This window comes from Canis lupus, chromosome 37 (assembly GCF_011100685.1).
Source record: "Canis lupus familiaris isolate Mischka breed German Shepherd chromosome 37, alternate assembly UU_Cfam_GSD_1.0, whole genome shotgun sequence".
NCBI classification, from domain to species: Eukaryota; Metazoa; Chordata; class Mammalia; order Carnivora; family Canidae; genus Canis; species Canis lupus.
In genome coordinates this window covers 9800980-9818820 of record NC_049258.1, presented here as the reverse complement: position 1 = coordinate 9818820, position 17841 = coordinate 9800980, and the positions used below count along the sequence as shown (strand labels likewise).

General features: G+C 42.2%; 1 protein-coding gene across 1 annotated transcript in view; it reads right to left on the bottom strand.

The window, feature by feature from the left end:
- Positions 1-17841, bottom strand: part of AOX2 (aldehyde oxidase 2) — a 78604-nt gene that overhangs the window by 32145 nt on the left and 28618 nt on the right. Inside the window, 12 exon segments of the mRNA NM_001048132.1 lie at positions 1914-2105; positions 2291-2377; positions 4411-4498; positions 6480-6613; positions 7521-7645; positions 8100-8196; positions 10875-10997; positions 12507-12621; positions 13194-13363; positions 14468-14560; positions 16121-16298; positions 16950-17134. Coding sequence (NP_001041597.1) covers positions 1914-2105; positions 2291-2377; positions 4411-4498; positions 6480-6613; positions 7521-7645; positions 8100-8196; positions 10875-10997; positions 12507-12621; positions 13194-13363; positions 14468-14560; positions 16121-16298; positions 16950-17134 — 1587 coding nt within the window.

Below are 17841 nucleotides of genomic sequence, written 5' to 3'. Positions count from 1 at the left end.
TAGGCTGGAGGGGTGAGGGAAGCAGATACTCCTTTTTTCCTACAAGATTCAGAGGATAAAAAAAGAGTTGGTATATTATATATAAAAGCAAGGATTTAGGGCAGCCCTGATGGCCCAGAGGTTTGGCACTGCCTTCAGCCCGGGGTATGATCCTGGAGACTCGGGATCGAGTCCCACGTCAGGCTCCCTGCATGGAGCCTGCTTCTTTCTCCCTCTGCCTGTGTCTCTGCCTCTCTCTCTCACTCTGTGGCTGTCATGAATACATAAATAAAATCTAAAAAAAAAAAAAAAAAGCAAAGATTTACTGTCCTAACTGAAGATTGGTTCTGCCAAAGAGGAATAGTATTGCTGCCATATCTCAGCTACTGAGACGTGCCCAGGAAGTCTTCATTCTCCCCATTTCACTCTAGTAACAATAAAAGAATTATTATTCTCAGAAGTAATATTGGAATAATACTATCCAGTTTATGAAAACAAATGTTTCAACAAGTGCTAACTCATTTGATTCTTGCAGGAACTCTGTGTAGTGAGTCACATCGTCCTTGTTTTGCAGATAAGGAAACTGAACCACAAAAAGATTGCCTCTCCTTGTTGGAGCCATTCCATTTGCCTAGATTACCTTCCCATTATCTGTGCCCATTATTCTTCAAGGCCTATCTTTAAGTGTTATCTTCTCCAGAAAGTTCTTCCTGACTCTCCTCCCCACAAGTCAAAGTGATGTGTTTCTCCTTTGTACACATAGAACACTTTTTGTGACTTCTCTTAGGATAATTATTATCTTCATTGTACAATATGTAGGTGTTTTCTTGTGCATAGGAAGTACCCTGACAATCACAAACCTGGTGGTCCTTTCTGTTGAACTTAGGGGCAAAGGGGTTCAAAGGGCAATATATTGTGTGCTCTCTAGAGCAGAGGGACTATGCGGAGGAAACAGGGAAGAGAAGGGTAAAAAGTAGGGTAGGGTCTAATTGAAATGTGTAAAGGCTAGAAAGGTGTTATTAATAATTATCTCAATTGCCAGTGTCTGCCTCTCTCTGGCTTAGCATCCTGTATATGCTGTGCACCTTCTAGGATACTGTACAAAATAATATTCTTGGAGGGTATTCTTTTGGCAGTGTATCTCTCAAAAGTTTTCAAGTGTACTGGCAATTCCACTTCTATAAATTTATTGTACAGAGATAGACAATAAGGCAAAAATACATCTATATTTTGGTATTTCTGTACCAAGATGTTTCTTGCAACATCATTTTAATAGCCAAAACTGCATAACAACATAAATGTGTATCAATAGTGGAGTGGCTAAACAAATTACAGTAAGTCCATATAACATAATACTATTCAGTTATGAAAAAGAATGAAGTGGGTCATTCTACTGACACAGGAAGATGGCCACGGCCTACTGTCAAGTAGAAAAAGTAAAGTGCAGAATAATATGCTTATCATGGTCCCATTTTGGTAAATAATTCTCTCTCTCTCTCTCTCTCTCTCTCTCTCTATATATATATATATATATATATATATATATAATACATCCATGTTTATGTATGTGTGTATGAATACAGAAGGCTGGAACAATAAACATAGAACCATTCACAGTAGCTACTCTTGACCAATAGGGATGATGGGATGGAAAAGGGGATGTTCACTTTTTACTTTACTTACCTCAATGTGGTTAGAATTTTAAAAAGAGTATTTTAGTACAAGTTAGAAAAAAGAAAGGAACAGAAAGTTGTTTGCATAAGGAAGTAGGAAGATAGTGAAAAGTCATTTCTTTTGGGTAGCACTTAATTTATCTTGAAATCTGATTTAGGGCTAATTTGAGTGGTTCTTCTAGGATCTTTCCTTGGGTAGCTAGTTCCCTACCTCATCTGCTTCTTTAACAACGTTGGTTATGACCTTGATTACAACCTCACCTTTTCTGGCAGAAGGCCACACTTGGCTGCCACAGCTGTGATGCAAGATTCTGTTATCAGGGTTCCTTGTGGGAAGCCAAATCCTCGAAAGGCCGTATTAGATGGTAAATTTGTCATGCATGCACGACCCCGGAACCTGAGGTTACGGATTTTATATGCATTTTCCAGCTTCAATATAAGAAATTCTGTTACCTAAAGGGAAAGGAGGTATTAATATATATTGGACAATATGTTTTTTTTCCCCTGTAAAAGTCAAGTACAGAGTCTGCTTGTGGAACTTGAGTAAGTACTTGAAGAAATATATTCCATAAAGACTCATCTGGAAATTCTTCCTTCTATTCACCATTAAGGATGTTGCTGGTTTCTGATGCACATACCTGCTCAGAGTCATCCAGCATGCATCCTCCATTAATGAAGCACTCAATGTCTAGAGCTTTGATTCGCCCGTTGTTCATGAATCCCACCTGTCACCAAATGAAGGACGTTTTATGATCTGTTTAAAATTTATATGCCAGGCAGCCCTGGTGGCCCAGCGGTTTAGCGCTGCCTTCTGCCTGGGGTGTGATCCTGGAGACCGGGGATCGAGTCCCACATCAGGCTCCCAGCATGGAGCCTGCTTCTCCCTCTGCCTGCCTGTCTCTCTCTCTCTCTGTCATGAATAAATAAATAAAATCTTAAAAAAAATTTATATGCCAAGTTTAAGTCACAGCCCATCTCTACGATTCGGTGGGACTGAAGACAGACTCTGCTCTTGTTTGTGTGGTTCTTTGCCACACCTGGCCGTCCCCTTGTATCTCAGTGCTCCACTGACAAAGACCCCCTCTGACCTGAATTTTGCTGAGTCCTTCCTTTCAAAGTGTCATTTTCTGATCTCAGTCAGTATAGAATTCCAAAGTCCTTCCTTGCCTCCTGGTATATAATTGCTACCCTCTTCTTCCTAATTTCTGGAAGAGTTTCCTTCACTTTTTTTTTTTAAAAGACTTTATTTACTTATGAGAGAGAGAGAGAGAGAGAGAGAGAGAGAATGCATGAGTAGGGAGAGGGGCAGAGGAAGACGGAGAAGCAGACTCCCTGCTGAGTGAGGAGTCTGACAGGGGCTCATCCTGGGGGCTCAATCCTGGGACCCTGAGATCATGACCTGAACCAAAGTCAGATGCTTAACTGACTCAACCACCCAGGTACCCCAAATCTCCTTCACTTTTTACTAGTTTTCCTTATAATTTAGTCTGTAGCTTGTCTTTCTTATGGAAGTCTCTGGAATTCCAGAGTGCATGGGAATGAATCACAGTGGATCTTGTTATGGGAAAGCCTTGGAAACTGAGGCTGGGGAGGAATGGACATGAAAACTGCTGTTCTTATTTTAGAGAGCTGAGGCTTTGTGATTGATTAAGGATGGAATAAAGGTGAGCTAGTGCTGCTGTTCTTATTGGGACTCAAAGAAGCACCTTACGTTTTTCTGAAGTTGCCACTCCCTTGTGGCTCATCTAGACCTGTTGGTCTGCACAGCTCAGATTGAAAATTTTCCACTTCCTATTGTAGTCCTACCAGAAAAGGATCGGCCCTGGTCTCTTTGTTCCCAAAAAATGGGCACAACTATATGACTATTATCATCTATGGACATGTTGGATAACAAAGCAGAGCACTTAGCACATGTAGAAAACCCCACAAATTCAGAATTTATGGTAATTTTGACAAATGCAGGGTGGAAGTTTACCTGTGACTTTTCATGAAGAATTGCTAAGCAAAATCGTATAACAAATAAGGTAGCAGAGAGAATTCTTTTTTTTAAAAAAAACTTATTTATTCATGAGAGACATACACACACAGAGAGGCAGAGACACAGGCAGAGGAAGAAGCAGGCTCCATGCAAGGAGCCCAACACGGGACTCGATCCTGGGTCTCCAGGATCACACCCTGGGCTGACGGTGGCACTAAACCACTAAGCCACCAGGGCTGCCCAATGTTAACAGTATTTTTAATGGTATTTATGCCATAGTTGCATAAAATGCAATGAGCATGGTTTAAAACAATTTAAAATTATTTCATTAGTGAGTTCTTTTCTTCCTATTTGCAAAGATCTTTTGGGACACTTTCATAACAACTAGGTGGGAACACTTGTAAAAATGATTTTGTAGTTAAAATGGTAAAATTGTGTCTAAACATTTCTACTGCAAAATACTTTTATAGTCAAGGAGTTTTGGTATAACAAGTGCTTGTAGCTTTTTTTATCTTTGAGGAACTGCTAATGAAAATCTTGTTCCTTCAATAATGTTTTTATAATTTAAAATTGCATTTTTATCATTCGATTTCTTTATAATCTACACTAGATTTACTAAAAGTTCCTTATAAAATTTGAGTATTTAAATGCACAACTTTTTCATTTAATATTTTAGATAAGGTAATTGTTTTTAGAATTTAGCAAAATCAAAATAATAGAAAATGTTAAAACCACTCAGATAAAATGAGGTAATTTAGTAATTTCATCTTTAATACTCACTTTATATTTTCCAAATAATGGGTGCCTTCCCCCAGTTATTAACATATCATCTTCACGATCAAGAACAAGACGAATGGGACGACCAGTTCTAAAGAAAATAAATCTTACATTCTCCACCCATTCCACCCATCCATTCCCCTATTCATCCCTCTGTATCCACTCACCCATTTATTCATCCTCTCATTTAACTATCTACCCATCCATCTACCTTTCTACCCATCCATCCTCCATTCATTCTCCCACCCATTTATCCAACCATTCACTTAACTATCCATCCACCCCATATATATTCCTTGAGAACATACAATGAGGTAGGCACTGATCTGAATTAATATGTGACCAAATTACTACTGTCTCTTAGCCTATAACTTAGTGGTTGGAGATCTAGCTAAAGTGATTAATGCCACATGGCAGTTAACTTGTATTCTAATGGCTTCAGATTTGATGCTCACCCAGATCTAGTCATTTTGCATATCCCTACCACATGTGACAAAAGAGAAAGCGTGCAAATAGATAAATGCAAACTTAACACAACTGCAAAAACAAGGCCAAGGACTTGTCCTTAGTCTGATGGTTTAGTGTCTTCATTTCTACCCATGAATGCTATCATATTGGCCCCATTGGGCCCTTGGATAGTCAGAGATTTAGCTTTTTTGTATCTCTAGGGTGGAGGTTCCATGCTCTTTGGACAAAAGAATCATCTGGTTTTTAGGTAAAAATGCAGATTCCTGAGCCTTAGCACTAGGAGTTTCATTCAGTATGTTAGGGAGGCGCCCCAGAATTGTCATTATTCTCAGTGATTCTTATGCAAGTATTTTCAGGTACATGTTGAAAACTACAATTCTGGCACAAGACTTCTTGTTTTGTTTTGTTTTAATGGTGAAGACTACCTGGAGCATGAGTTAAATATAAAGTTTCTGGGTCCACCCCCTGGTGATTCTGATTTGGTGGGTCTGGAATGGAGAGGCAGGAATTTCTATGAACCTGCAATAGTCTTATTTTCAACAGTTTGGGAACCCTGCTCTGGGGATTAGATTACTTAATGCATGCTAGATGTGTGCTAAGGTAGGGTTGTAGCCTAAGGCATTTGGTTCCCACACTTAGAACACTGGGATAGTTTTAAATGTACTGACCTGGATGGATTGGTATGGGGCAGCCTAGGCATTGGGATTTAAATACTCTCCAGATGATTTTAACTGTGCAGCAATGCTTGGGAGGTCTTAAAGGCACAAAGCCTGGTGGGGGAATGATGAACTGATCCCTTGCTGGTACTTGGTGGGTGTAAATAGAGAGGTTCATAATGGAGAGAACTGGAGATAGGATTCAGATCTTGTGATTTCCCACCTCTCATTGCAGAACAAGACATACATCTGAGTGCTTTGGGACCTAGCTTTGAATTACACAGACTCTGTCAAAGGAAGGAGGATCTTTGAACTTTGCAGGCTGATTGGGGCTCTGACAGTATTTGTTACCACCGAGAAACAGCCATAGAAAATGAACAAGGAACAGAAAAGCCAGCAACTTGAACAGCAAGAACAGCAAAGGAGCAAGCCTTGCGGTTGAGGTTAGCCTGGGAACTTTTTTTGAGGATGGTATCTGTCATTAAGCAAACATTGAATAGCCAGCCCTCCCCAGGTGCAGAGGGGCAGAGGGTGGGAGCCTTTCTTTCCTTAATCCACCCTGTCTGCAGTTAGAGTAGTAAGGAAATGTGGGGGAGGAGCCACTCCTTTGGCTTCCACTTGGGCAGGGTACTTGTTCCACTCCTAAATGGGTCACCTTCCCTGAAGCTCAAGGACAGGGCAGCCTCAGCCTTGGAGCTATTTAACTAATGACATCACTTTTCCTTTTTATAGCAAATGAGCCTATGTGAAGTCCTATGTACATTTGACTTTTCCAATAACTCTAGGAGGGTGGGTATTATATCTATAATTATAAAGAAAAAGAGACAGGAGCCTGAATTGTCCAAGGACACCCAGATGCTTATGACAGCATCCAAGTGACTCTCGGTCTGCTGATTTACCCTTAGCTCTGTACATTTTACACCCTCTTGTATCCCCAAGTGCACTTACTTGATAGCGCCCACAGCTGCAATAGCTCCAAATACAGCCGGTCTTCCTACTTTCCCTCCAAAACCTCCACCTACCCGTTTGACGTGACAGGTGATCCTGTTGATGGGGATGCTTAAAGTAGAGGACACTGTTTTCTGTAAAAGTTGGATAATGGAAAAGTTTTACAAGAAATGGCAAAGAAGCCTTTTGTTTTCTGAAATACCACAGCAATATTCATCCACACCTGCTGTCAGGAAAAAAAACAAAACAAACAAACAAACAAAAAACCCCTCAAAAAACCAAGTCTAAATCGGCCTTGCGGAGCTCTATTCAGTTCATAAACATCGTTAATCTTACAGAACAGCCATTCTAGCAGAAAAACGGTATTTTCCAGAAGGGAAACTTTCTGAATCCTGGATTCCTGTCAGAAGCTGGAATCATAGCCACACGCCTAGACCTCAAGTCCCAACAAGGTGAAAATCAGCAAACTCCTGACAAGTTGCTAAAGAAGATGTTTGCAGCTAAAACCTAGAGCACTTCCTGACTGGGAAATGAAAGTGTGCTATAAAGTGATATGTCTACTCCAAAGGTTATCTGTAATGGTTACTTTAGAGAAAAATCAAGTACAGATATAATTTAGTGTTGTTATCCAATTGTAGAACTCATTTGAGCATGTTGCAAATGAATGTACTCTAAATCTGAAGTCACGGTGACTGTTCTTTTTTTAAAAATTAAATTTATTTGATCTAATTTTAATTCCAGTGTAGTTAACATACAGTGTTGTTAGTTTCAGGTGTACAATATAGTGATTCAACAATTTGATACATTACTCGGGGGTCATCATTAGTGCCTCTTAATCCCCTTCACCTCGACTGTTCTTTTACTTACCTGATAAGACCAGAAAAATAAAAGGGTTCTGGTTTCTTAGTTGCTCCACTGATGGCCAGTACCTGGACATCACGTTTCTACAGGTAAAATGGCTGCCAACTGGGAAGCTCTGGGGACTGAAGGCCATCGATGGGATCAGGAAGTTGGGAAGGCCAGGGCGATCCTGGACCTCACCTGCACGTGACTTGGATCCTGTGTTGACACATAAATGTCCAGTTCTTTGTCCTCCGCCTTCGGAATAACAAGCACTCTTTGTGTTTCCATGTAAAAATGTTCCTGTCCTCCAACATGGACCTCTCCTGTTAAGTGCAAGGTAGGGAAATTCTTGAAAGTGTGTGCTAGTTGGAAACTACCATGTTGGGGAATTCACAAATAAGATGTGGACTGACCAGTCTGGATTTGTTCTGACCAAAGAACTGATGGATCAGGCATTTGTCCTGTGGCAACCGAGGGCAGTCTGTTTCTGAGGCTACAGTTTTAGATAACAAGTTGAAAATGTCTGGGTCTATTCCCCTGTCCTTGACTAATCATAAAGTGCTAGGGATTTTTCTTCTATATATTCTGTTGCTCCCTATCCCCTAACCTCTAAGGGCAATACACACACACAAACTTGCAATTTGAGAGGAAGAGATATAAGAGAAATTTGGCAAAAGAGCTGAACCTTTAAAGGATGCCCTTTCTGAGAGGAAATCACATGCTCTCAATGTCTGCTTTGGAATAGAATTGTGCAAAGATTCTATTAAATATGCTTACCTTCAACAATTTGATCAACTTTTTCAAATGCCTCCTCAATATTTCCTTGTTCAAGTTTTTTTTCAGGACATAGGAATGAGTTGTGCTTTATGGCATCCTAAATGATAGGGAAAAAACACCACACAAACCACTTTAAAAATTTTTTTTCATCCAATGGTATTTTTTTTTCTTAATCAAAGGCCAGTAAACTCCCTAGAATAGCCATGAAGGGAGTCATCAAACGGGGGAGTACTAGAGTAGTGGGCTCGTGGCAGAGATGAGATGTCAAAAAGATGTCTTCTAGACTGCAGGGAAAACCAACAGGAAGCCTTAGAGAAATGTCAAGAATAGAGATCTGAGGATGCTATGATGGCTCAGGATGATAAACACTCTTTTCTCATTTTCAGTGTGGATGTCCAGGGAACAGGAGATGGATCTAACTGCAATATGGGTAAGGTTCTAGACCCTCCCTCTTTAACCTTTCCCTGAAGAAAAATATTCATGTCAAACTTATGTAGCTCATGCACAAGGACCTCTAACTCAGGGGTTAAAGCATTGAGGCCATGTTGAGGGAAGAGGCTTAAGTCCTAACACATCTCTGGGCAAGAAAGCCCAATAGATGTTGTGGGAAGTTTATTCATTTCTTTGGGTACTTCACACATCTTTTAAGGACCTTTCTAGTCCTTACTTCCATGCTTTCTTTCTGTCAATAGTGTGAACTGACTACACATGAAGACTGGAATCCATCCCACTTTGAGGCTCTGTGGATTCACCTATTGACAACTGATCCTCACTTAGCCTTAAGGCCCAAGGTGATTTTCCATACTTCAGGACGGCACCTGTGTCCTGCATTCTTGCTCCCCAATAGCCTTAGAGTTCATCATCTATCTTGCTAATTATGATAATGATAATGAGAGCAGCCAATATTTACTGAGTACTTGCTTGGTATCAAGCAACTGCACAATACACAGTGTATTTATGTACATTCTCACATTAATTCCATTGTGATCTCCATTTTCCAGACAAAGAGACTGAGCTTAGAGAGGTCAAATACCTTTCTTAAAAGTCATGCTGCCAATAAGTGATGGAGGTAGCATTCAAGTCCAGGCTTGGTTTTTCAGAAGCCTCTTGTCTAGTAAAATATACTTGATTTCTTAAAGCAGCAGAAAATGTATGATATAATTGAATTTTTCATTTCCTGCTACACTAAGATCTCAATGAGTCACCCAAGTTCGTGTGGAAGTATGTTTACTGCCATACTGGAAGTGCATCATAAGATCACATCATCTTATTGTAATATATGCTATATTTAATGAGGATTAAGTATGTGCCAGGCACTGTGCTAAGTGCTTTACATGCATTAACTCATTTAGTCTTATAACAATTTGATGAGGTAAGTATTATTATTATCTCCATCTTACACTTTAATTCACCTAAGGTGATGCAGTTAGTCTGCAGGTGTGCAGCCAGGGTTCAAACCTAGCAGTTTCATTCTAGAACTACTCTGCACTGCTTCTCATATATATGGTCATTTACATGAATGAATGGATGGGTGAGTGAATAAGAATTGATGTGTATGACTATTTTGTTACCTACTTTTGTTCACAAAAGAAATTTTTAGCTGACTCTGGGCAATCCTATTCTGAGAGAACTCTAGATCTCTAACCATTCTGAGTCCCAAGATATTTCATGGTTTTTCTTCTGGGTGCCATTTCACCCTTGAGGAAATGGGATTAGAATTGAGATTTCAAAAACTGACATTTGAATCCTAGTACAAACCAGGGACGGAGATTGAGCCAAGAAAAAGGGCCTGGACTTCTTGCAGACTTGGCAAAATAGGAATTTGGAACAGACCTGATTTGGTTTAGAAAGATCAAGAAACATGGCCTTTTTAACACTTGGAATATTGAGCAAGTTGTACCTTTTAGGCACATTTAAAAAATGTCAAATGGTTCACTGGGGCCTTTGAAAAAATTCTGTTTTCTGTCACATGTGTACAAATAAGAAAGCTTTTCTCAACTCAATTACTATGAACTTGCCCTTCATGGACTTAGAACCTGCGAATCTCAGTCTATATCTGAATTTTATATTCTAACTTCATTCTTTCTGCTTTGGAAATAGCATTAGCATTCCATCAGCTAGACTCAAAAATAAGAGTGGAAGTTTCTGTGGAATTCCATCATGAAAGACTCTGTGTTTGGACCCCACCTTGAAAACATGATTGTTCTCAATATCCATTCTCATCGTCTTCCCTGATTTTTAGTGGATATGTAGTCACCTGGCATAAAGTCTACATTTCGCAGCACCCCTTGCATGTAGGTATGGCATGTGAATAGGTATTAACCAATGAGATATGGGAAGTGTCCTTAAAGGGACAGGATATGCCCTTCTTCATTTTCTCATTCTCTCTGTTGTCTGGCATGTGGACTTAATGGCCAAAGCTTTAGCAGCCATTGTGGACCACAGTGTGACCTGGATGATAGAAACCATGCATGATGGAGCAACTAGATCCCTGACACCTAGAACCCCCCATAAGCTCTGGACTGACCACTTCTAGATTTTTTGAATGTGAGAGAGAAAGAAATTTTAATTCTTGGTGTGTCCCGTCCCCCCTCACCGTTTCTTAGAGCCCAAACTACTTTCAATTCGTACAAGTAATACCTTCCAGAGAAAGCTGATTTTCCCACAACAAGCCAGTGACAAGGAAAAGTTAGAATTAGCCTTGCATTAAGAAATTCACAAAGGTACTTTTGATTCTATAACCTTACAGGAAAGAAGCCAGCCAGTCCTGCTTACATTGATGGTGAAGATTACTGGCTCTATATCTTCATAGGTGATCTTTATCTTTTCAATCGCACTCTTTGCCTGTACATTTGTCTCTGCAACCACAGCACAGATAATGTGGCCCACGCAAAGCACCTGTGGAAAGTACATGCATAGGTAGGAAAATATTGGTAGCAATAGTCTTACCAGCAACAGACCAGTGTCTTAGTTTCTATTGTGAGAATAACCACACTGTGATAATAATCACATTAGGCTTGGGTAAAAAAAACCTTTTTAATTACAAAAATAATTTAAATAATTAGATGATTCCATTGGCCATTTTACTCAATGAATGTAAACCCCAGAGTGGATGTCAAATTGTCTGGGATCTCTGTCAAATTTGGTTCACATAGGTCATCTTCATGGTATCACTTATCATTTTAGAGTTTAAAGATGAGGAAAGTGCTTTTTTGTACAATGTGATTCCTGTTATGAATTGCACCGTGTCCCCTCCTTCTTCCTAAACTGATATATTGAAGCCCTAATCTCCAGTGTGATTGTATTTGGAGCCAGGGCCTTAAAGGGGTAATTAAGATTAAATGAGGTCATCAGGGTGGAGCTCTAATCCAATATGACTGATGTTCTTATAAGGGGAGGAAGTGATACCAGGGAGGCTCATCCACAGACAAAAGGCCATGTGAGGACACAGTGAGAAGATGGCCACCTGCAAGCCAGGAAGAGAGGCCTCAGGAGAAACCAAACCTGCTAATACCTTGATCTTGGGTGATCCGCCACCAGAACTGTGAAAAAATAAATTCCTGTTTTTTTTAAAGTGACCCAGTCTGTGGTATTTTGTTATGGCAGCCTGAGCAGATAATATAGCTCTTTAAGCAACAGCTGATCTCTTCATTTGGAGTTCAACCAAAAGAACAGTGATTCCTTTCATGGCTGGAGGAGAAACAGTCTGTGTGACTCACTGAGACGTGACAATACTAGCTAACACTTACTGAGAGCCTTCACTTTAGGTGCCAAGCACTATTGTAAGCATTTTACATGCACTAACACTATGGGGTTGGGGCTTTGGTGATTCCCATTTCACAGATAATGATACCCAAAGGCACACAGCTAGTGAGTGATGGAACTGGAACATGAGCCAAGGTAGCTTGGCTCCAAAAGCAAGATTTCAATGAATGACTGTAGAATTGAATTAAAAGTTCCCAGATGGCAAGAGCAACTTTATAAAAAATGGAGTGTGTAAGAGTTAGGAGGGTGTTGGGGGTCTGTATGTGGGGTTGGTCCAGGAAGGGACGGAGTTCAGTATAAGTAACAGGGAGTGGCTGTATTTTTTTTTGTACTCTCCTATTTAGGTCTTTCTAGGGTATTCTATCCTGTAGGTCAGGATCCTACATTTATTTTTCAGACGAGGGTAAATTGACTCAAGAGCACACAGTGGGAAAACTAGGACTTGTTCCTCTGTAATAAATGTCCTTTTTACTCTGTAATTTCTAAGCCTGTCTGAATAACGATGTTAGGTATAGAGAGAAGCTAGAAGAATTAGCGCTTCTATCCCCCAGTGGGTGGGTGGAGGGGGGTGGTTGAAAACTGGCTCCAGGTGGTACCTTGGTAATTATCTGCACTAAGTCACTCAGAAGGCATGCTCTGTACCTCATCTACAGCCATCAACTTGTCATCCTCAGCCCCATTGGTGCCTGGAATGTCCTCAGCTGTTATCACATCAACCACCCCAGGTAGTTCAAGGGCCTCAGATGAATCAATTGATCTGAAAAAAGAGAAATATTTATATTCAAAATATAAATTTTGAGGGCCCCAGACCCAAGGAAAGGATAGAACACTGTTGACAATCAAAATATATAGCAACTGGTCCAGTTTAGGTCCTGACCAATAAGAGTTGACCTACCCCAGGGTCCAGGAGGCTCCCCGCTGCGTCAGAGTAACACTTTGGCTCCTGGAGGGGCGTTGGGGGAGGGGCCTGTGTAGCTGTGGCAAGTCTTAGGAAGCTTAGGACAATGGGCATTTACCGTTTAGAAATATCACCAGCTGAGTATCGCAGTACTCAGTTACTCCTGGGCACCATGCCTCAGGCTCCAGCAGAGAGCTGAGGTACTGTGAGGTTAGAATGGAAGGAGCCCATAACTACTATTTTTGTTCTCTCTTTCTTAATGGTCATTTCCGGATACTCTCCCTTGCTCCTCCTGGGGATGGTGACCTTTTCTTTATTCTTTTAATTTTAGGTTCTTTGGGTTTAGCACATGGCGGAAGAGGCACATTCTTTTGAAGGAACCAGCAGGTGTGCTTTTAAAAGTTTTTTTGGAAAGTTTTCTATTTACTTACATGATTTTTGCATGGGCTCTGGTACTAGTCACCAAAACCATGAAAAGTTCTCTATCCATCGTCGGAATGTCATCACAAAATATGGCTTCACCTGTAGCATGTTTAAGACCTGATAGGTGCACGATGGGGCGTCCAACTGGGTCTTGGAGGGATTGGTGAGAATCCACACTCTACAGAGGGAGACAGAAGTTGCCCTGGAAAACTTGAATCTCCAGAAGTGGCCTGGCCAATTACTAACACTCTTGATTCAGAATTAAGAAATCAGTCACCCACAGGCAACAAACACTGGAGTGGGTCAGATGATAAATGTGACAATTTAATGATGTAACTAGACTGGGGAATTGTCTTGGCAGTTATGTGGCCATGCTGACCTTTTGGCAGAATTGTGGAGTAGGTGAAGGGGCCGCCTCCCCAGCTTCTCCTTTTGGCAGCTTTTCCCAAGTCATGCCCATGTACTGCTTTTTTTCTGGAATTCAGTGGGTCTCTCTGCCCTGCTGTCTTAACTTTCCCATGACCAAACCGTTCACCAGTAAAGTGATCACGATGATGGAGCTTAAAGTGATATAAATCCTGATGGTGGGGAACCCAAATCTAAGCCAAAAGCTTGAATGTCAACTTGAACAGGGCCTGGAGCTGCAGAGAGGGGAGGAGAGCAAATGGCAGTGGAGTCCACTCAGATCCAGACCAAGGTGCCTTGGCTGCCCCTGTGAGTGGCCCCAGAACATCACTGGGTGGATAAGGAGAGGGAGACAGTGTTTACTCTGGAAGTTGTGTGTGTGTGTGTGTGTGTGTGTGTGTGTGTGTGTGTGTGTGTAGATGGGGTCGGGGAGGGGCTGTATGCCAACAGATAATAACAGATACTTTCTAAATTGTCCTCCAGGAAGTGTGGGTTCAGGTACGGGCAGGGCTCTTGTTTTGCTGCCTGGAGATCAGATTTTGCAGTCAGGGCTGAAGGCTGAACCTTGCTACTTCTTGCTCAGTCCTTCCCACACACCTGACTTAGGTGCTCTTCAAACAAAAGCCCAAAGAACATCAGTTTGAGGACTATCATCAATTATGAGTCACGAGGCTGGTTCGGCCTCGAATGTGTGTAGTGGTAGCTCAGGCCTGATCTTAGATCCAGAGTCTTCTTGGCTAGGCCCAAACAAAGGGCAACGTACAGGCCAAAGCTAGAAAGTCAGAACTACAGATCACAACCCTGAAATGCTTGCTTTGTTCACATAGCTATAGCTTATCTTTTAGTTTCTAGTTTCCATTAAATTACCCTCACTGACCTGGTACCTTTGGACTCCCTGGGGTCCTGTGATGGGGAAATCTTCTAGAGCACTTAGGAATCCGTCTGGAATTTCAGGATAATGATGGCTGTCCTGAGAGACAATTCAAAACAATAAAGTTGAACTGATTAGTCTATGGTTAAGCTAGGTTTTAATTTGTGTGAAATGACGTGGCTAAAGTACCCAAGAAACTGCAGGGCCCGGGTAGCCTCGAGGACCAAAATCCACATCACCTCCCAGGATCTCCCTTGATGAAGCTATCCTGCCCTCTTTTCCTTTCCCCAGAAGGAGGGACGGCACTGACTGCTTTGAATCTGATTCTCAAGTCACCCCAAGGAGAGAGAGGCCTGCCAGTGAGCTGGGTAAAGGCAGAAAAGACAAGAAAATTGGGGGCTGGATAAGCCATCCCAGAATGAGCTAGAGTTCACTGTACACAAAAGAAACCATGTCCTGATTGTTTTTCTCAGCAACTGAGCAATTCAGCAGTAAAACTGGGAAGGCTCTCTGGGTGTCTGAACACACCAAGTGTTTGGATTCAGAAATTAAATGGCAGTGATGATTCCCTTGGTGGATGTGGTTGGTGAGGGCCTACCTCTGAGTAAATGAAAATTGGACACTTTGGGTGACGTGAAGAGTGTTGGAGTAGGATGTGGTTGGAAACGGGGGGACAAGGTAGGGAGAGAGCTATATTCATGGTCAGGGAAGGAAACAGAGGGAGGGAAAGAGAATGTTTTACTTTGCTTAATCTATTCCAGAAGTTTGCAATCAGAAAGTCTAGAACCACTTCAATATTTGCATACAAATAAATTTTAGTATTTTTTTTGAAAAATAAAATTTTATTTTGTGTTTTATGTTGAATATAAAATTTCAGAACAGGCCAACCTAATCCATAGTGCCATGAAGCAGATCGGTGGCTGCCTGGGGGTGGGGGTAGGAGGATTTACTGCAAAGGGGCCAAAAGGTACTTTTTGGAGTGTTGAAAATGCTCTATACCTGGTTTGAAGGTGGCTACATGGGTTTGCACATTTGTTAAAACTCATTGAGTTTAAATAAGTGCATTTTATTATATGTAATTATACTTCAGTATAAAGTTGATTTTATTTATTTATTTATTTATTTATTTATTTATTTATTGGTTGACTTTATTTTTTATTTTTTTAAAATTTTTTAAATTTATTTATGATAGTCACACAGAGAGAGAGAGAGAGAGAGAGAGAGAGAGGCAGAGACACAGGCAGAGGGAGAAGCAGGCTCCATGCACCGGGAGCCCGACATGGGATTTGATCCCGGGTCTCCAGGATCACGCCCTGGGCCAAAGGCAGGCGCCAAACCACTGCGCCACCCAGGGATCCCTATAGGTTGACTTTAAAAGAAAAAGAGACTGCACACTGGAGGCAGGGCGCACCATGATGCTGCATTGCTCAGGGCACACAGTGGATATCTGTGAAAGGAAGACAGCCTGGCATCCTGAGCCTCATGGAGCAGCCCCTCAGGGCTGGATCCCTGAAGGCGGGATGGCTGGGAATGGACGAGGTCCGGCTCAGAACAGGTGACAGATGATGGCACAGGCTGCCCACAAGATGGTTCTCAAATGTAGTAGGAAAAGCTGGGAGTTTTTGGCTGCAAGGAGCACATAAGTACCAGACCACTTACAGGCATAAACTTTGCCAGCTTCTTCAGTTCCTGTAGAACTTCTAGGTAGAATTTGAAGAAGAAACTGACCACCAGAGTCCTCTTGAATTCCACTTTCCCCCCTGGGGCCCAGCCTGGGAGGGAGACTTCTTCCAGAAGCAGCCTGCAAGCTTCCTCCAGCATCAGCTCATCCCAGGGCCTGGTAGGGTTGAAAGGCAGGGATGGGACGAGTTCAAGGGCAGTTTCAATCGCCCAGTAGGTGCTAGATATTGGATAGTGACAATTTAGAGAACCCAGGGTCTCCTTTTATGAGTTGGAGGGGAACTTAGAAATCACCTAACCAAGTCCTTCAGGAAAACCCAGGCCTGCGAGACTGCACCGAGTGGCCTGAGGGTCATGGCAGGGTGAGGATGGGACCCTTTCGTTGCAACGTGAACCAAGGATGTTCAAGAGCCAGACCGTGCTGGAACTGGGCACTTAACAAATAGACAAATTGGGGACAATTCCTTTATGAACTGGACAGGCCTTTATTGAGGAAGAGCTAGAGTGTAGTCAGGCAGCAGCAGCAATAGGTGCCCTTGGACACTGCCTGGTGTGGGTACTGGAATGCTGATGTGTGTTCGAGAACCAGGGCTGGATGCAATCCTGGGCCAGTAGCCCTCACTCCTAATGAAATCAAAGTCCAGTGAGGTTTGCTATTAGGAAAATTACAGAAATAACAGGCAGTGGTTCTACAAATAGGAGTTTCCATCTTCCCAGGGTGTTAACAACATTTGCCAGAGCCAAATGTCCACCTTTTTTTTCTGACATCAAGCATCACCTTTGGGGTGCAGGGCGGCTCGTTGCTTACCTCCCTATGAGCCGCTGGCAGGATTTCTGTGCACTGACCATGACAGCCCCAGCCCCTCCGTAGGAGATGCTCAGGTCCTCAATAGTGCCTGTGCCTTCCTTGAGGAGGACTCGCATGCCAGCATTCACATCGGCCAAGGCATTCTGCTGGCACTGAGCCTGTCGGAAGGCTGACACAAATTCCCACTGTGGAGACAGGAACCATGTGTGTTGTTCGACATGTCAAAACAAAGAGACGGTTTCTGCTTCTTGGTGCCACTAACTAATCACTGAGACTCAATCTAAGGGGACACAAGAGGCACTTGGCACAATTAGAGGATAAGTCGGCGGCCTTCCCATTTGAAGTGAGAATGGGGTTCCCCCAAAGGCCCATCCCCAACACCCAATACCCTCAAGGACCAGGGATCACTGTGCATTCTTCCTGAGGCCAAGATGACTGGCTCGTGTCCAGCAGCTCTCTCTGCTAGTCTTCAGATGCTTCTGTCTTCGGGAGGATGGAGGATCCCTGCCAGCACAGGTGCTTTTAAATGCGATTTGCTTCAAGTGTGAAAGAGACCCCCCACCTTCCCCAGTTTGTAGAAACGACTATGTTTCCACTATGCAAAGGTCATAAGGGAGTTGAATAGAACTTTCTGACAGTGAACTAGGAAATCTTATATCAGGAACAAGAGTCAGGAGGGTGATGGCTGCCCCACTGGGCCCTTGGGCATGGTGACTGTCAGTGTTTTGACATTATTTTGACATGGGGTTGATGGCAATGACCTGTGACTCAAGTGTGTTTCCATCTGTGCAGCCACCGAGGGCACCATGCTTGAGTCAGCCTGGTTTTCTGTCTTGGGTCTTTACACAGATGCACATTTGACTAGAACACATTTCAAAGTTTCCATTCCAAA